The following is a 25,134-nucleotide window of genomic DNA, read 5'->3' as shown; positions in this document are numbered from 1 at the left end:
GTCCCCACCTACAGACCCACTCCTTTATTGGGGGTGTCTTGCTAATTGCCTATAATTTCCACCTGTACACCATTTGCGCAACAGCATGTGCAATTTATTGTCACAGTGTTGCTTACTAAGTGGACAGTTTGATTTCACAGAAGTGTGATTGACTTGGAGTTACATTGTGTTCCCTTTATTTTTTTGAGCAGTGTATATTTTAATGTGTACGTGTTGTCTGCCACAGGGAGAAAAGTGTAAAGCAAGATGTTTTTCCTCTGTAAAGCTGTCTGACCCTGGATAGCTTCGCTCTGGTCCTAGTGTAATGAAGAAACAGTGGTCACTATATTTAGATCAGAGAAAAAGGAACTATAGGGAAATGGCTCTTATTTCCTGTCAAAACTGTGTGCTTGTCTTTGAGGGATTGTGACGTATTGTAGCAGAGGACATTGATAGCTACATTACCTTTGTTGAACTTGGTTGTTATTGTCAGAATTAGTTTTCAATGACTACCTAGCGAAATTGTTTTGTTTTTTTTAAATTTTTGTTCAGCCTTTAACCAGCAGAACTTTGGGGAAGGGTCTATCCAACGCACTCATTTACATCTCCAAATTAAATTGAACTTAGTTTGTTTTTGTCTGCGTTGAAATGTGCATTTGATCCCGTGGCCACAAAGCCTCCTCCCTCTCCTCTCCATCTTTGACCTCCTCCCGCTCCTCTTTTCTACAGATCGTTTTGACCATCACTGCCCCTGGGTGGGCAACTGTGTGGGCAAGAGGAACTACCGCTACTTCTACCTGTTCACTCTGTCCCTGTCCCTGCTTACCATCTACATCTTCACCTTCGCCATCGTACATGTGGTGATGCGTGAGTACGGTTGTTCCTTCATCGTTTCGCAACCTTATGTGTCAGTCAAGACCAGAGCAGAATATAATAACAAAAGCAAATGTAGATTCAGGTCAGTTTCAGACCATGACAGTACTTTAAGGACTGCGTTTACAGATTGGGCGATAGGACATTCACAGGTGTGCGGGAAACCGTCACTCTTGACAGTTGAGAGAATGTAGTCGATCTGGAAGGGTCAGTGACGGATGTGGACTAAATGTGATGAAAAAGAGACCTAGTTCAGCTGAGGCTTGACTGGAGCGTGAAGTGACATGCAACAGTAACTGCCTGAATGACCCACTCACACACACACTTCCCTTTGATCTGTTCCTGTATGTGGGACTTTACAGACAGCGAGATGGCAGGGAAAAGCAGAGAGCATTTACATTCAGGATCATTGGCTCCAGGCTTGTGATCTTAATTCAAGCCACAGCCAGCGGACTTTCAATGTCATTCCTAATTTTAATGAATAGTTAATTTTTTTAATGGTCGAGTGAGTGAGTGAGTGAGTGGAACATGTAAGTGTACATCTTGGAGCTTGTTAGGAGTGTGTGTGTGTGTGCACGCTCGTATACCGTGCCTTTGGAAAGTATTCAGACCCTTTGACTTTTTCACATTTTATGATATTCTAAAATGAATTAAATAAAAATAAATCCTCAGCAATATACACTCAATACCCCATAATGACAAAGCAAAAACAGGTTTTTAGGCATTTTTGCTAATTTATAAAAGTACATAAGTATTGACACTTTGCTATGAGACTTGAAATTGAGCTCCGGTCCATCCTGTTTCCATTGGTCTTCCTTGAGATGTTTCTACAACTTGATTTGGAGTCCAACTGTGGTAAATTCAATTGATTGGACATGATTTGGAAAGGCACACACCTGTCTATATAAGGTCCCACAGTTGACAGTGCATGTCAGAGGACAGATCTGGGGAAGTGTACCAAAACATTTCTGCAGCATTGAAGGTCCCCAAGAATGCAGTGGCCTCCATTCTTAAATGGAAGAAAATTGGAACCACCAAGACTCTTCCTAGAGCTGGCCACCTGGCGAAACTGAGCAATCTGGGGAGAAGGGCCTTGGTCAGGGAGGTGAGCAAGAATCGATGGTCATTCTGACAGAGCTCCGGAGTTCATTTGTGGAGATGGGAGAACCTTCCAGAAGCACAACGATCTCTGCAGGTTTCCACCAATTAGGCCTTTGTGGTACGGTGGCCAGACGGAAGCCACTCCTCAGTAAAATCACAGAAAAGCCTGCTTGGAGTTTGCATAAAGGCACCTAAAGATTCTCATACCATGAGAAACAAGATGCTCTGGTCTGATGAAACCAAGATTGAGCTATTTGGCCTGACTACCAAGCGTCATGTCAGGAGGAAACCTGGCACCATCCCTACGGTGCAGCATGGTGGTGGCAGCATCATGCTGTGTGGATGTTTTTCAGTGGAAGGTACTGGGAGACTAGTCAGGATCGAGGCAAAGATGAAGGGAGTAAAGTACATAGAGATCCTTGATGAAATCCTGCTCCAGAGCACTCAAGACCTCAGACTGGGGAGAAGGTTTACCTTCCAACAGGACAACGGCCTTAAGCACTCATCCAAGACAACGTAGGAGTAGCTTTGAAACAAATCCCTGAATGTCTTTGAGTGGCCCTGCCAGAGCCCGGACTTGAGCCTGATCGAACATCTCTGGAGAGACCTGAAAATAGCTGTGCAGCGACGCTCCCCATCCAACCTGACAGAGCTTGAGAGGATCTGAAGAGAAGAATGGGAGAAACTCCCCAAATACAGGTGTGCCAAGCTTGTAGACCCAAAAGACTTGAGGCTGTAATCGCTGCCAAAGGTGCTTCAACAAAGTACTGAGTAAAATGCCTAAATACTTTTTTTTGATTTTGTCATTATGGGGGATTTGTGTGAGTGGAAAAAGTCAAGGGGTTTGAATACTTTCCGAATGCACTGTATGTGCTCCACAGAATATTCTTTAACTATGTGCTTCTCTCTACAGGCTCGGTGGACTCTGGGTTTGTGAAGACACTACAAGACACACCTGGGACATATCCTTTCAGTTCCACATAAATCTACAGTTCACAATACCATCTGTTTATTGACTATTAGGGCCACCGTAGTAGTTTACTTTTTAAACGTAAAAGAGTCAAACATTCATAATAATAATAAGATAGACAGATTTCAGGTAAAATAACAACTCAATGTTTATATCCCAGGACAAATTAGCTAGCAAGTGCAAGCTAACTAGCTTAATTGCCATACATGTTTAATGCTTTTCGACCTGTCCCCAAATTAATGTAATTGGTTCAGAGTTTGTTTTGATATTTTAACCTGCGTGTCGTGATCGCGTTTTGGTGTAGGGGGACAAAATAAATGTATGCACGATGGCGCACGTGCGCAGCCGGTTTGGGTTCCGTGTTAGAGCTTGTAGTACTCTTACTGTAGTACTCTTACTGTATCTGTCCTGTTTCTTTAACCCCATCCCACTGTGCTGGAAGTGTTGGTGTGCTTCTTCACCTTGTGGTCAGTAGTGGGACTGACAGGTTTCCATTCTTATCTTATCTCCCTCAACCAGACCACCAATGAGGATGTGAGTATATCTGTTCTCTACCATTCACTACTCCTATTACAGGAGCTGTGTCTCAAAAGTTTAAACTGTCTGCCTCTCCTCTTTTATCCAGCACGGGTGATTATGGAGATAAGGAAGGAAGGACGTTGTAGATTATTGACACAGCTGGTAGTCTCAGAAATCATGAGGGATTCTCTTGGTAACTTCGAAAAGGGACAAATAAATCCAGGAAGGGTCCTTCACAGACAGACGACTCTCCCAACAAATCATGAGATAGGGTAGGCGGGGCTTAAAATGCAGACAGGAATTGTGCTTATGAAGAAGTCTTACCGTAGCCTGTAGGCAGATATGACAGAACGTTGCAATTTGAAACCAGAGTTTGCAGGCCAAACCTTTGCAGTCGTTTTATTCAAGGTTGACGCAAACTAGCCACTTGCGAAATGCACTTATTCCAAATATTCTAGATACTATTTTGTGTCCGGGGGATGTTTACGCCGGGGCAACAAGCGGATAAGGCAGTGATGTAAGAAAGCCGGATGTCCCACCTTTCCTCTACGCCAAACTGATGTTGTCTAAGTACAGGCGTGCGTGCTGGAACATTGGCATACACAGTCGGTACTCGAGTTAAAGTGTTTACATTACCACAGATCTGGGATCAGATTAACGCTAATCCTAACCGTAACCATAATGCAATTAGACCTGACCCTGTGTCAGTTGTTAGCTGCTTCACTCCAGGGTTCTGTTTTAAGTCCTGAAAGTGGAGTGCTAACATGGCATGGTTGGAAAGATAAATATGCACTCAGGGTGGGTGGTGATAAACACTCCAAAGTTCTCCAGTCAGCTGTCACCTTGGCAACCGCACACCCTTGTGGGGGGGGGGGGGGGGGCTAGAATTCAATCAAATACACCATGGCAATATTTACTCAGTGTCTTTGTTTTCAAATGCAGACACAGACTTCTTATTCGGATGAATGCAAGACTGTGAGGGAAGTCTACCTGTACTAGTCGTAGGTTTTTATACAGTACCCAAGACCAGTGTGATTTTAATGACCATGGGGGGGGGGGGAAGCTTTACTGCCTAAATATGGCTAATGCAGAAGTGATTTAATTCTAATTTCAAGTTTGATTAATAACTAAATAGCAGTCTTAGACACTCAAATCCATTGGTATTACATAAACAATAAATCATCAAGTTTACAAAAGCATATTGAATAGTGAGGGCAATTCCATGGTAACATAATGACAAAAGTTGAACAAACCATACAACTCTATGCACAAGGACTACTTTCAACCATTTCCAATGACAATTGTACAAAAACACATTTACTTGAACAACTGTGCAGATGTACATTTCTGTAACAGAATGATGGTAAAAAAAAAATGCCCTCCATTTGTGACCAAGTTTTTTCCAAAAACTCAGTTAAATATCTATTCTGAATTAAGATTCAAAGATGTCCGCAAAAATAATGAGATGTAAAAGCTATGATATGACACCTTGAGTTTGAAAAAAATCTATTTTGGTAAGTGAAGTGAATTCACACCTGATAACAGAATGACTGTAAACGAATAGGTCCTGATTTGTACTGTACAGAAATGCATCATGATGGATATGCGATGCGTTCGTTGATGTATCCTGAATATGTACACAAAGGTAGAAAAATTTAATTTCCTCCTTTTTTGACACATTAGTTATTGAGGTATTTGTATGTTTTTGTACATTCAGTAAATATCTGAGGTCTAACCTCCTGAAAGGACGTGTCCATTATATTTCTGAACACCCTTAAGGATTTATGTTTACATTACATTCACCAGCAGGTAGGGTTTCAAAGGGAGGGTATATTACTGGAAACCTAAGTTTACCAGTAAACAACCAGAATTTTGGTAACTTGTAGTTTTTGGGGGAATTTTATCAATGACATCTAGTGGCCTTTTTGGGTACTTCAGGTTATCACAGCAGTCTGTAATTATCTCTGGCCCCCTGTGTTTCCTTATCACCTGTAAAATATATAAAATAAGATTACTTCAAAATAAAAATATAACAAAGCTGTAAAACATCATCCTAACTATAAACCATAACCATAGTAAATACTATTGATGTCTAATATGAGGTTTTCAGCATGAAATATTCTTTATATATTTTTTACACACATTTATTTTACTATGTCAATAGGTCATGTTGTAAATGTTTTGGTGCCAATCTGGATGCAGTTGTGAAAAAAGTCAATAGCCAGAAGAGTTGGAGAGTTCATTGGAATTAATGCCATTGTTGATTAGATGCTTTTTGTCATTAATCAATTTTCTCTTGAACCATATGGTCTGTCCATTAGAAACTCCTGGACAATATGTGCACTACATGACCAAAAGTATGTGGACACAGCCTCCACTTTCTAGGAAGGCTTTCCACTAGATGTTGGAAAATTGCTGTGGGGACTTGATCTTAGGCTTGTGTGCAGCTGCTTGGCCATGGAAACCCATTTCATGAACCTCCCGACAAAGTTATTGTGCTGATGTTGCAGTTTGAAACTCAGTAGTAAGTGTTGCAACCGAGGATAGACTATTTTTATGCGATTCAGCACTCGGGGGGGGGGGGGGGGGGGTCCCGTTCTGTGAGTTTGTGTGGCCTACCATTTCGTGGCTGACCCGTTGTTGCTCCTAGACGTTTCCACTTCACAATAACCGCACTTACAGTTGACTGGGGCAGCTCTAGCAGGGCAGAAATTTGTCGAACTGACTTGTTGGAAAGGTGGCATCCTATGAAGTTGCCATGTTGAAAGTCACTGAGCTCTTCAGTAAGACCATTCCACTGCCAATGTTTGTCTATGGAGATTGCATGGCTGTGTGCTCGATTTCATAAAACTGTCAGAAACGGGTATGGCTGAAATTGCCGAATCCACTAATTTGAAGGGGTGTCCACATACTTTTGTATGTATTTAGTGTTTTTTTCTCTCTTTTTTTTCCCAAGTCGAAATTACCTAAATTACTGTGGATTACCTGTTAATTACCAACGATTCCGCTAACTTTGGTACATTTTGGGTAGGTTTGCAACCCTACCAGCTGGATACTTCATGCATTGATAACTCTTTGTGTGAAGAATTATTTCCATTTTGGAGAAATATATCCTAGTATCACTACCCGTCAACACAGAATTGTGTTAAAGAATTTGGTCATTTTAATGACAATATGCCCTGTATACATGCATATTAACATACCTATCTTATACTTTGATCAGGAATTTATAAAATCCCTCACCAAATATTTTTTGTAGGTCAAGTGTAACCCTGTGGGATTACAATCTAAAAATGGAACCGTACGTTTGAATAAGGTATAACTAAAGGGAAATTATTTTAGTAGGGGGAGGCAATACTGAATATTCCCTATTTTTTTTAAATGGTAACCAGACAGGCAGTGTCTGAGATCTGTCTGTAAGGGCGTTGTTTGCGTTTAGCAGAAGTAGGGTTGGGGTCTATTCCATTCCAATTCAGTCAATTACAGAACTGAAATTACAATTTTCCTAATTGAAAAGAAATGAATGGACTTGGATTTCAGTTCACCGAATTGAAATGGAATTTACCCTGTGTGGAAGAGATGGCACAAGAAATGTATTCCTTGCTACAGTGCCTTCAGAAAGTATTCTCAGGGATTTTAGAACAGAGTTTAATGTCTGTGATAGGAGACAAATGACGAGTGAAAAGAAGGACGTTTGTATAAAAATATTCCAAAACATGCATCATGTTTGCAATAAGGCACTAAAGTATTACTGCAAAGCATTTGGCAAAGCAATTCACTTTTTGTCCTGAATAGAAAGCATTATGTTTGGGGAAAATCCTACACAACACATTACTGAGTGCCACTCTATATTTTCAAGCATAGTGGTGGCTGCATCATGTTATTGGTATGCTTGTAATTGTTTAAGGACTGTTGAATTTTTCAAGATAAAAAAAAAAAAATGCAATGGTGCCAAGCACAAGCAAAATCCTAGAGGAAAACCTGGTTCAGTCTGCTTTCCAACAGACACTGGGAGGCATTCACCTTTCAGCAGGACAATAACCTTAAACACAAGGCCAAATATACACTAGATGTTCCAAAGTGGCCTTGTTACAGTTTTGACTTAAATTGTCTTGAAAATCTATGGCTAGACTTAAAAATGGCAGTCTAGTAATTAGCAACAATCAACTTGACAGAGCTTGAAGAGTTTAAAAATAATAATGGGCAAATATTGTACAATCCAGGAGTGCAAGCTCATAGAAATTTACCCAGAAAGACTCTCAGCTGTAATCTCTGCCAAAGGTGATTCTAACATGTTTTGACTCAGGGGTTTCAGTACTTATCTAATCAAGATATATTAGTGTTTTATTTTTCATTAATCTTTCAAACATGTTAGCATTTTTCTTCCACTTTCACAGTAGAGTATTTTGTGTAGATCGTAAAAATAAATAAAATGGGTTTTAATTCCAATTTGTAACAGAAGAAAAAGTCAAGGGGCGTGAATACTTTATGAATTTTTTATTTTTTTTACGGGTGGCTGTAATTGTTTTTTTACAGATCAAAGGCTCATGGTCGGGAAAGAACCGGCTGCAGAACCCCTACAGCCACAAGAACATCGTCAAGAACTGCTGTGAAGTGTTATGTGGGCCTGCATACCCCAGGTACTGTACAGTAGGCGCACTAGCGGCCTTATCTGTGCTCATACGATTAACTAGTGTAGAAAATACTCTGCTGCTGTGGTTTTCATTGTTTTACCCTCTCTCCTCATGGTCTCTTTCTATCTTTATCTTCCTCTTGCTAACTTCCCTCTACTATTCTTCTTCTCTATAGCCACCCTCTGGTCCTCCTGCCCTTTCCGACCCTCCCTCGTCTCACTCTCACTACTTTCTTGTTCGCTTAGTCTCTAATATTATTCCTCTCTCATACTGTAGCCTCCCTTTTATCCTCCTCCCCCTACCTCACTCCTTTGTCTTTCTCTCATTCTCTCGCTCTCTCCTTTCTGTTCGGTGGTGAATAGGGTGTTGTTGATGACTGACTGTCTGTCTCCCCTTGGCAGTGTCTTGGACAGAAGAGGACTGACGCAGGATGATTTGCCTGTTCCCGCATCCACTGCCACCCAGAGCAATCCAGTGCTACAGACCACAGTAAGCCACGCACGCACGAACGCATGCACACACACAAATTTACTCTTTGGCACTAAAATGGTTTCAGCTTGCCAGACACAAAGCATTAGTATAGTGAACATGCATAAAATATAGCCTAAATCAATTACATAGAGGGAGGAGAGCAAAGAAAGTGAACGGGGTGAACAATGTACTGTAGAGCAGAAACTGTTTTCCTTTTTTTATAGAGATACTATTAATGTACTCAGCAGCTCACAGTTCTGTAGACAATTTGTGTCTGTACAGATGCCATTTTGTACTGGTGTCTAGTCTATCCTACTATAGCCATTTTGTACATTGCGATGTCTACAGTTGACATCTACTGTTGCAGTATTGTACCTCACTTTGTCTGTAGCCATTTTATGCCTCACTTTATCAGTATATTTTTACTGGTGCAATGTCTTGCCTTTTCACATCCCCTGAATTCAAATACAGGGCAGCTATCAATAGTTTAGTCTTTGGCTACTATTAGTATCCTTATTGTTTCATGTTCCCTCTGTAGAAAACTACAGCTCCACTCATCCCCAACGAGCACACCCCTGACGACGCCAAGCCCAGCATCGCAGACTCGGCCATCGCCCACGCAGAGAAAAGAAGCCCCTCCCCCAAGGAGAAGCCGCCCACTCCCGCCAAAGTCCCGCCCCTGGCCTCACCTGAAACTGACGTGGAGGCCTCCATCATTATTGCCAAGGAGAAGGCGCTCTAGCTGCGCGGTGGGGGTGGAGACTCCTTCCTTGCCCCGCCCAAAGTCAGTTTATCAATAAAACGCTCTGTCTGGACCTGTGAGGAGACACTTTAATCAACCTCTGTATGAGTGAAAAGCATCTATCTGCCTGTAATGAGTGGGGAATGACCGCAAGGCTCTGACTCCCTGCTCATTCCACCAGATATGTAGAGTTGGTGCCCACACCAAACCCTGCCTCCCCCCTAACTCAGTGACTGCAGGACTGCTTGATTGACATTCACACTCCAGAAGGGTGGGGTTGGGTATTGGGGGCTGGTGGCTCAGCACCTTTCTCGTTCCCCTGAACATTGTGTGGAAGAACACAGAGGATGGTGAAACTGTGGGAAGAACTGCGATATCACTGGATGCAGATGACTGTATATCCCCGGGTAGTGTGAGGCTGAGGGTGTCCTAAAATGTGCACCGTACCCAGGCGCCTGTGGACTCGCTCTGATTTGTTAATTCTACTTTTTCTGTCTTTTTTGTTTTGTAGCTGTGATGATGACTTTTAAAATGTGAAAAAGCCAGTTCTAACATACTAGCTTTTGTGTTGTAAATCCTCTTAACACATACACATTATTAGACCGTTCTCATCTTCTCTACTGAACCACACGAACAGCCTCCTATGCAATTAATGGGAAAGTTGGCAGTTTGGATAATGAGAATATAAGGACTGACAACTAGTTTAGGGTGTGTTTTAACAGTAAAACATAGTGGCGAAAGGTAACACCATCCTTTATGGTTGAGATGGAGGCAATATTTCAGCTACCATTTTGTCTCTTCCGGGAAGTGAAACTACACTACCTGATTTCCACTGATATTGCTGCATCTAGTTCTATCCTAATTAACATCTCTGACTAGATTTGTTGAGATGAAGGTGCAGCCTCGGCTACCGTCCTTCCTTTTTTATACTGTTATAGCAAAAGGTAAAATATTCTGGAATAGTTGAACATCCACATTTCCGCGGACCGTTTGCAGGGGCACGCTCAGACTTCCTGTATCTAGCGTTAGAAATAGACACTTTGCCACTGTCCCAGAGTGTGTCTGGGTAGGCGTGTGTGTCAGTGTTGGGGGCATTTCAATTCAGTCAATTCAGAAAGTAAAATGAAAGAAATTATCCAAGAAAAAAAAAAGGAAAAAAAGTTGACCCTCTGAATTTATGTTGGAAAACCCAACGTGTGTGTGTGTGTGTGTGTGTGTGACAGAGAAGGCCTGATTGTTGCTGACAGTAGACACTAGTTACAGTGCCTTATCAAGAAGCTGCACTATCACATGCGACTATAACTATAAGGTTGTCTATCTACAGAGAGACCCTTAGACTCCAGTTCATGACTCAGCACTCCAAATCGTACATGCAGACTGTCCAACGAGAAATAACGTCGCTTTTTATAGTTACCAATGAGACTGCAAAAAAAGATGAAGTAAAGCCATTGTTTAAATGTACATACCGTATGTAGGTGTTTAAAAAAAAAAAAAAAAAAAAATGTGGATCTATTTCTGATGAGAAGAGACCCAGATTGTCTCTGTTTTTGGAAAGTGCATGTGTCCAGTGTTAGATATTTGCCTGTGTATGAAGGCCTGTCCTGCTTCTTGCAAGTCATGCAACTTTCACTGTCAAAGCTTTCACTGTCAACTTGGTGTCCTTGCTCCATGTCATGATCCATTGATGAGGAAAGCTTTCATTGTTTCCACTCCTCCATGCCTCTCTCTTTCGCCTCCTTTCTTCCGCTCCATCTTTCCCGGGGAAGATATTCAGTTCCCCAGGCAACAGAGTCACGACCAAAGCCATCCGTGACAGGCTCATTATCAAACCGAAAAATCAAGAGACTGAAGCTGCTTTCTCTCTCTTTCTCCTTTCTACACATTCTGTTAATTTCACACCAAATGGAGCAGAGGATTATGGGGGTTTGTGAGAGGTGGTGCTTCAGGTGCTTCAGCCCAAGACAACTCAAAGGGACAGGATTCACAAAGGGATAGTCAGTGAGACTGGCTTGCTTGACTGTTGGGTGATATGTTAAACTGATATTGGTTGGAGAGAGTTTGTATTACGCTTTGTGTTGTATGCAAGGCAGAGTAATTGTGATGTATAGAAACATTAGTATAACAATGTTGACAGTGTCGTTCAGCCTTTTCATATGCCCAAGATAATTGTACCCCACGATGAAGAGGGGACTGTAGATCTGTCTCCGTCCTTTCATTCATACGTTAGTCACACGCGATATCTCAGACCGCACTGTCCCTATTTCGATGAAACTTGGGTGAATGATGTATCTTGCCGTAGAGATCCAGTATTTACTAAATCATACTGATTGGCCCAAAGTGAAAATGTGTTTAGTCACACGCATGATCTCAATTGGCCCAAATGAGGGCAGTGCATCATTCGTGGGGAACATGTTTACTATTGCCTTATTTATATATGACCAGAACAGAATGATACTGAAATAATCAGATTTAATGAATGAAAAGGATTGCAGAGCTACTGTATTATGGCCAAGCGGTGTGTTTCTACTTTTGTTGATTTCATTTCACAAAGATTCTCCTTTCCAGTGAAAAAGTGTATTTGTATTGGAAATGTGAGTAGGGGAGTTACTAGTTGTTTCCATCTAGGCCCTTGCACTGTTTTTATCACTTTAGTCTACTCCAGATTTAAAATATCAAACAATCCAGTGAAGGTCATGGAAGGGATTATTTTAGGGAAGGAAAGATAAAAGCCAAATCCATATTCACTTGCGTAGTCTACAGATTCTGGAAGGACACTTGTGCTGTTGCCCCTAGACGCTGGTCTGGGTCAGGGTCGGTTTAGAATTTTCCCCACCAATGGTCTCTGCGTTCAGTATGAATGAAGTTGGAGGTAGTTTCGCTAAGCAATGCTAACTAGAGTTAGCAACTTCCTTCAAACTGCACGCAGAGACACACAAATGCTATCCATGAGTTCTTCTGACTCTAGGGAAGTAGATAAAGGTCTTCATTGACAAAATCCCAAAAGTATCCCTTTAAGGTTAGGATTGGGGGAGGGGAAGTCAATCCTACTATAGAGCTGTACCTAGGGGAAGTTTTACCCCGGAGCTGCTGAGAATGTAAGCCGCCTTGTGAAATGGACAACAAATGGATGTTTTAATCAAATAGTGGTGTACAGTATTTCCTGAATTTATGTGTGTGTATTGAGAAGGCCTTTCAGGAAATGTATTCATTTTCTTTTTTAATCTATTTTTGTCTTTCGGAGCAGTTGTTAGGATTGGTTTGAGGGTAGACCTATCAATTTAAGTTGATTTGTTTTTTTCCCCCTGAATAGTATTCTGTTCTAGCCAGTTGTAAAAATTCTCTCTCAGTAGATAACTGTGCAGCTGCATTGCTGTCAATGGAAAGTGTGACCGTATTGGTGATTTGTGATTAACAAATGAAAAAGGGAATGTTCATGTTAAAGTTTAAGCTGGTTGAAAGATAATTGAACGAATTGGACCCTTGTACTATTAATGTTATCGCTATGGGCATATAGTAATAGTCTATACAATGACTTGGGAAGTTTGGACTTTTTTTCTCTCAATGTTTGGATGTATGATTTTGATTTATAATGTGAAAAGTGCGTGACGAGGGTCTCCGATCTGAATGCTCTGATCTACATAACACCGTACATAATACAGTATACAGTAGATACAATACCACTGATGGAATACTATTTATGTTCACTTTGTTTAGTAATAACATTGTGATTATGTATATTTCATGATATTTCTCACTTCTTTTTACATGATTGATTGACATGTCTGGTAATTGAATGATATTGTCATTGTTATTAATCATCTTGTCTCTGAATTATTGCATGGAAAGGATTTTGACTGCTGACTGCCAAATAATATCTGTCAAATAATTTGCATACATGGAGGGACCAGGAAATCTGGTCACAATACAGACACAGTGGAGGGATAAGAGACATTTAACAACCATGAGTAGACCCAGAACCTTGAACAGATAGTAATTGGATCATCTTGATCAGATCATGAAAACCACATGTTAATGCAAGGTGTAACCAGGGCTATAAATAGACATTCTTTGACAAGGACATCAGCAAGATTGACCCTCTGGTCCCTATCTCAGTTACTATTCACCCGCCATTTGTTTGGAGTGGATATCTAAGAAATGAAGGTGTAGCAGAGGTATGGCTACAGCTACGATATATTCTGACCTGGACTTAATTCCCTAATAATTCCACCACCTTTATGCGTGAGGAAACCAGGAATAAGGGGCTGAAATTTAATGGCAATGTACCTGCTTTAGCAGAGACTGCATTCACGGTAAATACTGCATATGTCGGCTCAATCGGAAATGACCTTTACATTTCTATGGTGGAATCTGTAAGCAGCTTTGCAGATTGAATAGAGCCCAAGGTCGAGTGAACCTTACGGTTCCAAGTGGAAAAAGCTTCTACTTTATATTTTCTGATAGAATATCCATGCACTGTAATTTATAAATTGATAAGCGCTAGGTGAATGAGCGATCCTTTTGGAGAAGGGGATTGTAAATACACATAGCAATTGTTTTAGATTTTTCCTTATGATCCTTGGAGAAGAATGAAAAAACCAGTCATGGAAGGAAGCAAACTGAAAATCATAACATGACATGTATTGTGGCCCCTTTTCCACAGTGAAGTAGGCTATACATCAGTGGAGACTGGTGGGGGGATTTATAGCAGGATGGGCTCATTGTAATGGTTGGAATGGAATAGATGGAACGGAGCCAAAAGTGGTTTCTATGTTTGTTTGATACTTCCATTTATTCCATTCCAGCCATTACAATGAGCCCGTCCTCCTATTCATGGGTTGCATGTTTCGTCACAATATTGTTTTGAACGTTCTGTCGTGGAAATTCTACATATGGGACACTCAAAGTCAATCTTAAATGATACATTTTTTATTAACAGTTAACTGGAGAGGTTCCAAGAAACTTGATGCACCATTGAACGTCTGTCAGAAGCTCTACCGGGGCAGTCCCTTTAGTTCTCTTATATTCTGCAGACAAGTTATTATTTGTATGATTTAGCTTATTCATCATTAACGTTTGCTTCATTCATGTGACCGACCGATACTAGTTCATGCATATGACAGACCAATACCGCACAAGGCTTCTTCTCCCTAAGCTGAGCCCTTGAAACAGATATTTCGTTCTCAAAACAAGGGTATGGGCGTACTGCCAAATTGAACGAATCCACACCATCGGTATCTGCAATCAGTCACTTGCATGAACACAGAAATTGGTTATTAGAAAAGCACAAACATAAAAAAATAAAATGTATCACTCAATCTGTAATAATTATCATTACATTTTAAGTTAAACATTAGATTATAGCTTCTATCAAAAGGTTCTGTACGCTTATTAAAGTAAGGGAAATCAACACAAAACCAGACACTTCATTATTTCAAACCATTCTGGGTTGTACAATCCTTCTTGTAAAACCATGGCTTTAGACCTTCACTTCATACAGTTACATATATGCTTCATTACACAATTTCATTTATGGATTCTGGCAATGACATTTCAGCTGGAGCTTTTGTCGCAAGTGGCATATTAATGCAAGATTGGTATCTCAATGTAGTTCTAGTTTAAAGTAATATACATTTCGCAGTGTGCAGACCTCCACAATTAACCTGATACCCCAAATGAACAATTTTGGATAAGCCTAAATTAATTACGGGCATGGTTGACCACCCTCCTCCCTCCCAGCATTCATTCTTCTGGCGTTTCAGTTCGTCCTCCCAATGGCACATGTTCAAGGTGGATGGCCCTTGATAATGTCCCGATTTCTCTCACCTGAGCCACAGCTGTGTTTTACAGTCCATTATGTATTTTCCATTTTCCTACCAGTACACCAGCAGCATGAGAGAAGTTTGGACGGGATCTCTCTCCATGCTCACTCCACATGGACCCATGTCGCACTCCTGAGAGAAAAGGCATGAGAGAAAAGGCAGTTGATAGCTTCGACTGGATGCTGTGTACAGGTTGCTGGCTCTGATTCAGGTCTCACGGTAGAAGTGAAGAAGGACCATAGTGAACGCCATTGTCGCCATTACTTCAGCCGGTTAGAGGGGGTGAGGTTTACACTGTTCTCAGTCAAATTATCCCTTCCATGCATCTAGATACCATCTGTGGTCACCTTCGCCATAACCTCGAGAGAGAGGACGGCTCAGAACAACAGTTTAGTTTAGGGCATTTCTCATTCAGGAAATCCATGCATTATTTATGAGAAATTATTCACTGTATGACAAATTAGTACTACTACCAATATTCTTAATACAAATGTCTAAGACAAATGTCAAAGAGAATAACACAGTTGAAACCATTTTTTCCCCCCCAAATTGGCTTACTCCCCTATCATCTTGGCGATCTCACCACAGAGTTACAGGGTTGGGGAGTCAGAGGGCTAATCCTTAGGGAGAAATCCCGACCATCCAGCAAACCCAATCTGATGAGATTTGTATTGAAGCAAGACAAAAACAAAACAACAGCAATACACTTCTTCATATATCACTCGAGGTGGGGAAAACTTCAATCAATTTGGAGTAACTGTCAATCATTAACAACATACCTTTTTCCTTTTACAGGGAGGCATGGAAAGAAAATCAATTTGCATATTTAGCAAAGGGCGCCAGGGGATTGGTAATTCCCCCTTTAGACACATGACTCACATCGTGATTCATGCGTCCCAAAAAAAACAACACTGCCTGTTAAATCAAAATAACAAATAAATTAGAATTACAACCCTTGATGACTCGATCTTAACTGTCTCCCATAAGGTAATGGTAAAGTAGACGAGACAAGTGTCCCTCATTCAGGGTCAGCGCTCTCTCTCTCTTAATCATCAACACAGGACTGTTGATGATAAATTATAAACTTCTTCCTAATTATTGGTGTTTACATAACCCATTAAATCTCACCCAATGTCTCTAGTCTTTCTAGTGATGGTGATCAGGCCTCACAAGAAAGTCAGAACAGAGGTCATTCATCCCCATTTAAGTGAGTGTTTCTTTCCCTGTACCTCACATTATTTAACGATATTTCAAACATTTTGTGTATCAGGTTTACATTGGGTTTTTCAGTACATTTCTTATCAAGAGAATTGACATGTGTGCAACCAAAACTCTGACAATAGATACTTCAGAAAAGTTCATTTGTGTGCCCTTTAAGGTGCATCCTTTCTAACCTGTGAAAAACCCACTAAAACAAAAAATAAAAAGACCCCACACAATAAATCAGTATCAACACCACTAACAAATATTCAATAACAGGTAAAAACAAACTAAATGGCCTTACTTTATTTGGGGCTCCTTTACCAGCCGGATTCAGTTACCTTCATACTAACTCCAAGGCACCAGTCTCAGAAAGCATTTCAAAGGGATACAGAATCGTTGATAAACATGTAATTTTAGTCTACCCTAACAATGTTACTCTATATAATTATTTCTGTAGGATATTCACTTTCTGCTTCACACTTATTACATGTCTATTATTTATGTAATGTAATGCGCAGAATTTTAATAAAATACTGCCATTTCAGAGGGGAAGAGAAACTTTGGAGGGAGCAGCCTTTTTTAAATTTGCTCTCGAGACTAGAGTCTCTTTCTAGGATCAACTTTCACTATAATTGGGCTGGCACTGTAGATCAGTCCCCTAATAGATGGCGTGTTCTGTCCATACTAAGTCTCTACCTAGCAAGTTAAACTCAAGTAACCCATTATACATTCATACATTGTTACTTTATCAAATCTAGTAACCCATTACACTATTAATTTCTCGTAATACTTTTTACACCAGTTGTATATGTGACTGACCGGCTCAAATTGGTCTTATGTAGCAACGTATGTAACTGTGTTTTTTTACATTGGACAAAAGTAGAGACTCAGAGCTAGAAAACTGTATTTCATACACTACAGTTGAGGTACAATGGGAAAGTCATTCTGCTTTGAAAGTTGATACACTTGTAACCTCACTTTTAAGAAAATGGCCTTTGAATGTTTTGGTACACCCACTGGAGAGCTCTTCTTTGTCTACACCCATTCAGCATTGTTCACACCCTCTAAAGCCTTAGCCCCACCCATCTCTTTAACCTCTCTGGGCCAGTGGGACGTTAGCGTCCCACCCTAGTCAACAGCCAGTGGAATCGCGTGGCGCGAAATAGAAATATCTCAAAAATGCTATAACTTCAATTTCTCAAACATATGACTATTTTACACCATTTTAAAGACAAGACTCTCGTTAATCTAACCACATTGTCCGATTTCAAAAAGGCTTTACAGCGAAAGCAAAACATTAGATTATGTCAGGAGAGTACCCTGCCAAAAATAATCACACAGCCATTTTCAAAGCAAGCATATACAGTCGGGAGAACAAGTATTTGATACACTGCCGATTTTGCAGGTTTTCCTACTTACAAAGCATGTAGAGGTCTGTAATTTTTATCATAGGTACACTTCAACTGTGAGAGACGGAATCTAAAACAAAAATCCAGAAAACCACATTGTATGATTTTTAAGTAATTAATTTGCATTTTATTGCATGACATAAGTATTTGATCACCTACCAACCAGTAAGTATTCCGGCTTTCACCGACCTGTTAGTTTTTCTTTAACTTCTCTAGGGCCGGCGGGACGAAATCGTCCCACCTACGTAACAGCCAGTGGAATCCTGTGGCGCGTTATTCAAATACCTTAGAAATGCTATTACTTCAATTTCTCAAACATATGACTATTTTGCACCATTTTAAAGACAAGACTCTCGTTAATCTAACCACACTGTCCGATTTTAAAAAAGGCTTTACAACGAAAGCAAAACATTAGATTATGTCAGCAGAGTACCCAGCCAGAAATAATCAGACACCCATTTTTCAAGCTAGCATATAATGTCACAAAAACCCAGAAGACAGCTAAATGCAGCACTAATCTTTGATGATCTTCATCAGATGACACACCTAGGACATTATGTTATACAATACATGCATGTTTTGTTCAATCAAGTTCATATTTATATAAAAAAACAGCTTTTTACATTAGCATGTGACGTTCAGAACTAGCATACCCCCCGCAAACTTCCGGTGAATTTACTAAATTACTCACGATAAACGTTCACAAAAAGCATAACAATTATTTTAAGAATTATAGATACAGAACTCCTCTATGCACTCGATATGTCCGATTTTAAAATAGCTTTTCGGCGAAAGCACATTTTGCAATATTCTCAGTAGATAGCCCGGCATCACAGGGCTAGCTATTTAGACACCCAGCAAGTTTAGCACTCACCAAAGTCAGATTTACTATAAGAAAAATGTTATTACCTTTGGTGTTCTTCGTCAGAATGCACTCCCAGGACTTCTACTTCAATAACAAATGTTGGTTTGGTCCCAAATAATCCATACTTATATCCAAATAGCGGCGTTTTGTTCGTGCGTTCAAGACACTATCCGAAAGGGTAAATAAGGGTTACGAGCATGGCGCATTTCGTGACAAAAAAATTCTAAATATTCCATTACCGTACTTCGAAGCATGTCAACCGCTGTTTAAAATCCATTTTTATGCCATTTTTCTCGTAAAAAAGCGATAATATTCCGACCGGGAATCTGCATTTAGGTAAACAGACGAAAGAAAATAAAGCATGTGGTCGACTCGGGCACGCGCCTAAGCCCATAGTACTCTGATCGGCCACTTGCCAAAAGCGATAATGTGTTTCAGCCAGAGGCTGTCTCGATATCGTTCAGCTTTTTCCCCGGGCTCTGAGAGCCTATGGGAGCCGTAGGAAGTGTCACGTTAGAGCAAAGATCCTCAGTCTTCAATAAAAAGAGCCCAGATGAACAACAACTTGTCAGACAGGCCACTTCCCATATAGAATCCTCTCAGGTTTTTGCCTGCCATATGAGTTCTGTTATACTCACAGACACCATTCAAACAGTTTTAGAAACTTCAGGGTGTTTTCTATCCAAAGCCAATAATTATATGCATATTCTAGTTACTGGGCAGGAGTAGTAACCAGATTAAATCGGGTACGTTTTTTATCCGGCCGTGTCAATACTGCCCCCTACCCCCAACAGGTTAAGAAGCCCTCCTGTTCGCCGCTCATTACCTGTATTAACTGCACCTGTTTTGAACTCGTTACCTGTATAAAAGACACCTGTCCACACACTCAGTCAAACAGACTCCAACCTCTCCACAATGGCCAAGACCAGAGAGCTGTGTTAGGACATCAGGGATAAAATTGTAGACCTGCACAAGGCTGGGATGGGCTACAGGACAATAGGCAAGCAGCTTGGTGAGAAGGCAACAACTGTTGGTGCAATTATTAGAAAATGGAAGAAGTTCAAGATGACGGTCAATCACCCTCGGTCTGGGGCTCCATGCAAGATCTTACCTCGTGGGGCATCAATGATCATGAGGAAGGTGAGGGATCAGCCCAGAACTACACGGCAGGACCTGGTCAATGACCTGAAGAGAGCTGGGACCACAGTCTCAAAGAAAACCATTAGTAACACACTACGCCATCATGGATTCAAATCCTGCAGCGCACGCAAGGTCCCCCTGCTCAAGCCAGCCCATATCCAGGCCCGTCTCAAGTTTGCCAATGAACATCTGGATGATCCAGAGGAGGAATGGGAGAAGGTCATGTGGTCTGATGAGACAAAAATAGAGCTTTTTGGTCTAAACTCCACTCGCCGTGTTTGGAGGAAGAAGAAGGATGAGTACAACCCCAAGAACACCATCCCAACCGTAAAGCATGGAAGTGGAAACATCATTCTTTGTGAATGCTTTTCTGCAAAGGGGACAGGACGACTGCACCGTATTGAGGGGAGGATGGATGGGGCCATGTATCGCGAGATCTTGGCCAACAACCTCCTTCCCTCAGTAAGAGCATTGAAGATGGGTCGTGGCTGGGTCTTCCAGCATGACAACGACCCAAAACACACAGCCAGAGCAACTAAGGAGTGGCTCCGTAAGAAGCATCTCAAGGTCCTGGAGTGGCCTAGCCAGTCTCCAGACCTGAACCCAATAGAAAATCTTTAGAGGGAGCTGAAAGTCCGTATTGCCCAGCGACAGCCCATGAAACCCGAAGGATCTGGAGAAGGTCTGTATGGAGGAGTGGGCCAAAATCCCTGCTGCAGTGTGTGCAAACCTGGTCAAGAACTACAGGAAACGTATGATCTCTGTAATTGCAAACAAAGGTTTCTGTACCAAATATTAAGTTCTGCTTTTCTGATGTATCAAATACTTATGTCATGCAATAAAATGCAAATTAATTACTTAAAAATCATACAATGTGATTTTCTGGATTTTTGTTTTAGATTCCATCTCTCACAGTTGAAGTGTACCTATGATAAAAATTACAGACCTCTACATGCTTTGTAAGTAGGAAAACCTGCATAATTCGGCAGTGTATCAAATACTTGTTCTCCCCACTGTATGTCACACAAAGCAAAACCACAGCTAAATGCAGCACTAACCTTTGATGATCTTCATCAGATGACACTCCTAGGACATTATGTTATACAATACATGCATGTTTTTTTCAATCAAGTTCATATTTATATCAAAAAACAACTTTTTTCATTAGCATGTGATGTTCAGAACTAGCATACCCACCGCAAACTTCCGGTGAATTTACTAAATTACTCACGATAAACGTTCACAAAATACATAACAATTATTTTTAAGAATTATAGATACAGAACTCCTTTATGCAATCGCTATGTCCGATTTTAAAATAGCTTTTCGGCGAAAGCACATTTTGCAATATTCTGAGTACATAGCTCGGCCATCACGGCTAGGTATTTTGACATCCGCCAACTTCGGGGTCACCTAAACTCAGAATTACTATTAGAAAAATTGGATTACCTTTGCTGTTCTTCGTCAGAATGCACTCCCAGGACATCTACTTCAACAACAAATGTTGTTTTGGTTCCAAATAATCCATAGTTATATCCAAATACCTCCGTTTTGTTTGTGCGTTCAGGTCACTATCCGAAGGGTAACGCGCGAGTGCATTTCGTGACAAAAAAAAATCGAAATATTCCATTACCGTACTTAGAAGCATGTCAAACGCTGTTTAAAATAAATTTGTATGCTATTTTTCTCGTAAAATAGCCATAATATTCCAACCGGACAACGTTGTATTCATTCATAGACTGAAAGAAGAAAATGGAGAAGTCTCGTGAACGCGCATCTCAGCTTCACTGTCCCCAGGCAGGCCACTTACAAACTCTGCTGCTATACTTTGCCCAGAGACAGGAGACACGTCATTCCACTTTCTGAACGCTTTAGAGAGCCAATGGAAGCCTTAGAAAGTGTCACGTAACAGCACAGATGCTGTAAGGTCGATAGAGATGCAACAGAAGGACAACAAATTGTCAGACAGGGCACTTCCTGCATGGAATCTTTTCAGGTTTTGGCCTGCCATATGAGTTCTGTTATACTCACAGACACCATTCAAACAGTTTTGGAAACTTTAGAGTGTTTTCTATCCAAATCTACTAATTATATGCATATTCTCGTTTCTGGACAAGAGTAGTAACCAGTTTAAATCGGGTACGTTTTTTATCCGGCCGTGAAAATATTGCCCCCTAGTCCCAACAGGTTAAACATTTATGGCAATTTAGCTAGCTAGCTTGCACTTGCTAGCTAACTTGTCCTATTTAGCTAGTTTGCTATTGCTAGCTAATTTGTCCTCGGATATAAACATTGATTTGTTATTTTACCTGAAATGCACAAGGTCCTCTATTCCGACAATTAATCCACACATAAAGTGGTCAACTGAATTGTTTCTAGTCATCTCTCCTCCTTCCAGGCTTTTTCTTCTTTGAACTTATATTGTGATTGGCATCTAAGCATTCATAGTATTACCACGACGACCGACAAAACCGTTCGTCTTTCAATCACCCACGTGGGTATAACCAATGAGGAGATGGCACGTGGGTATCTGCTTCTATAAACCAATGAGGAGATGGGAGAGGCAGGACTTGCAGCGTGATCTGCGTCACAAATAAAACTGACTTCTAATTTAGCCCTTGGCAACACAGACACATTGACGTGCGCGAGCAGTGTGGGTGCAATAATTGAATAATATAGATTTCTACATTTATTTTGCAATGCACGCGCACCTGATGTGAGTGGTGTAGTCAGGGTGTTAAGGCTGGTTAATACTACAGGTGTGTTCGTAAATTTAATCTGGAGTGCCAGAAAGTGCTCAGAGTGCACTCTGGACGTTCGTAAACTCAAAGCATTTGTAAATTCAGAGCGTTTCGCTCTCGGAGCGTTAAGAGCGCACACTGGACACTCTGGCCGAGGACTAGGGTTGATCCGAGCATTCTGACCTAACAACAGCAGTCAAGCACACACACTAACTGGCTAACGTTGGCTAGCTACTTCCAGACACAAATGAGAGAACAGCTCACTCTGAGAATTTTACTCACCCTAGCAGAGCTGGTTAGGCTGTTTTTATGTTATCCAGAGCATTGGTGACTACAACTGGGCTGGCTAGCCCATCTTCAAAGAAGCATATTCCGGAGTGAATGGAAGGAGAATAAACTCTGTGTGGCTCAGTTGGTAGAGCGTGGTGTTTGCAACGTCAGGGTTGTGGGTTCGATTCCCACGGGGGACCAGTACGAGGGAAAAAAATGTATGAAATGTCTGCATTCACAACTGTAAGTCGCTCTGGATAAGAGCGTCTGCTAAATGACTAAAATGTAAAATGTAGTTCTGTTCAGGACAAGTCACTGGATACCGGAGAAGACTTGTTGGAACCCTTGTGGATAATGAGAGCCTTACAAGCGTGCCGCAAAAAAAGGCCCAACCCCCTTTCCAAGGTGGCATGGTTCCGGGAGATACACAGCGAACCAAGGCATTTCACGTAAATGCATTCATGATTTCTTACGCCAAGCGGGCGACGGTTTGTGTGCAAAGTATAGGAGTACTGTAAGTTAGAGTAGTTTGTAAATGTACCAACGTTAAGTGTCTCTGTCCCTCTCTCTCCATGTCTTTTGTAACAATTAGCCATATTGTTGTCAGTCCGCTAGGGACCTGTTTTTAACATATTAAGTGTGTATGTTTAGCCTGTGTTACCATTTTAATTAGCTAGTAAATAAATTATTAAACCAATTTGTGTAGTACTGAATCATAAGTAAGGCTCAGGTTTTTGCAGATGCAAGGTTACGACTGTTCAGAATGATGATATGATACGAGGTTATGATTAATACGTTGACTGTTTATAGATGTGATAGGTAAAGACCTTTTAGTGTTTAATTCGGGAGATGGTAACGCTTTAAAGAACCACTCTCGTGGTTTCCCAGATCCTAATGAGTTAATGATTCATTTAATCGGGTAACAATTAGACATATTTAGGTAATTAGATAAATAAGTCTTCAGAATAATGTTAAAGTCAATTCATGACACCGGTGACAGAGGTGGTTAGCTCATCAAAGTTATCGGCGGAGTCTCAAAACATATTCCAAACCGCGCTAGCAAAGCAGTCCTGTAGGATAATCTGATTCTGGTGACCATTTCTCAAGGGAGCGAGTCATGGGTACTTCCTGTTTGAGTTTCTGCTCGTAAACAGGAAGCAGGAGTACGGAGTCATGATCTGATTTGCCAAATGGCAGACGAGGGAGGGCCTTGTATGGTTGCTTGTTGGTAGAATATCAGTGGTCTGGGACTTTATCGCCCCTAGTGGCATTGGAGACATTTTGATGGAAGTTAGGCATCACGTGTCTTAGTGACGCAGAATTAAAATCGCCCGCAATCACAAAAGGTGCCTCTGAATGTAGATTTTCTTGCTTGTTTATAGCCTTTTAGACTTCATTAAGAGCCAGCTTGTTATCTTTCTTATGCTGAGGTGGAATGTATACAGCAGTCACGATAATAGCTGAAAACTCCCTCGGGACGTAATTTGACCATCAGGTATTCCAAGACAGGTGAACAGTGGGTTGACACTTCCACCGCACTGGGGTTAGCACACATTTTTTTTTTTTTTAGATTTTTGTCATTTAGCAGACGCTCTTATCCAGAGCGACTTACAGTAGTGAATGCATACATTTCATACATTTCTTTTTTTTCTGTGCTGGCCCCCCGTGGGAATCGAACCCACAACCCTGGCGTTGCAAACACCATGCTCTACCAACTGAGCTAGAGGTTGGTGTTGATGTCGAGGCAAAACCTCCCCCCCCCCTCCCGACTCCATTGTCCTTGTCTGCCCAGTGAAGTTGGATAGCATCTTGTCCGAAGCCATGTTTCAGAAAATTGAAGAATATTGCAGTTTCGAGATTCCCGTTGGTAGCAAATTTGCAATCGGAGGTCATCTATCTTATCGTGTACATTGGTGGAGGGGAAGTGGTGGTTGGTTTTCCCTTCGCCTTAATTTTACCAGGACCCCCTTCCCTCTGTAACACCGGCATTTCCTCTTGGGTAGCCCGAAAATTTGATTGGAATTACAGAGCCCAGGGTAAATGAGTCGGAAGTTGAAGCCAGAATTGGGGTATGTAAATGCTGATCTGATTTTAAAAAGTTCTTGTCGGTTGTAAGAAATAATAGGGGATACATTTTGTGAAAATAAAGTAAAAATAAACAATAGAATAGCACAGTTGGGCCAGAGCTTGTAAAACGGCGGCCATCCAGTATGGCGCAATCTATACTGTGCATTCTAGTGTTTTATTTAATGTTGAGATTACAGAAGTCTTAGTGAAGGGCATTTTTTTATATTTTCATAATGAATTGGCTGACAGAATATTTCACCACCATGTGTTTCCATCTCCTCTATTCCTTTCTCAAACGTGCAGAGGGGCTGTCAACAGTTTAATTCAACGT

The 25,134-nt window shown here is 41.0% G+C and overlaps 1 protein-coding gene across 1 annotated transcript in view; it reads left to right on the top strand.

Moving 5' to 3' along the window:
• The window catches only part of zdhhc9 (zDHHC palmitoyltransferase 9), a 50,269-nt gene extending 37,165 nt beyond the window's left edge, over positions 1 to 13,104 (top strand). Inside the window, exons 4-9 of the mRNA XM_014211823.3 lie at positions 709 to 846; positions 2,867 to 2,915; positions 3,355 to 3,457; positions 7,979 to 8,082; positions 8,478 to 8,565; positions 9,086 to 13,104. Of these exons, the coding sequence (XP_014067298.1) occupies positions 709 to 846; positions 2,867 to 2,915; positions 3,355 to 3,457; positions 7,979 to 8,082; positions 8,478 to 8,565; positions 9,086 to 9,289 (686 nt within the window). The 3' untranslated portion in view covers positions 9,290 to 13,104. The remainder of the gene's footprint in view (positions 1 to 708; positions 847 to 2,866; positions 2,916 to 3,354; positions 3,458 to 7,978; positions 8,083 to 8,477; positions 8,566 to 9,085) is intronic.
• The last annotated feature ends 12,030 nt before the right edge of the window (positions 13,105 to 25,134 follow it).

The sequence above is a fragment of the Salmo salar genome, chromosome 09 (assembly GCF_965601325.2).
Source record: "Salmo salar chromosome 09, fSalSal1, whole genome shotgun sequence".
Lineage (NCBI taxonomy): Eukaryota > Metazoa > Chordata > Actinopteri > Salmoniformes > Salmonidae > Salmo > Salmo salar.
This window is presented reverse-complemented; position numbering and strand designations above follow the sequence as displayed.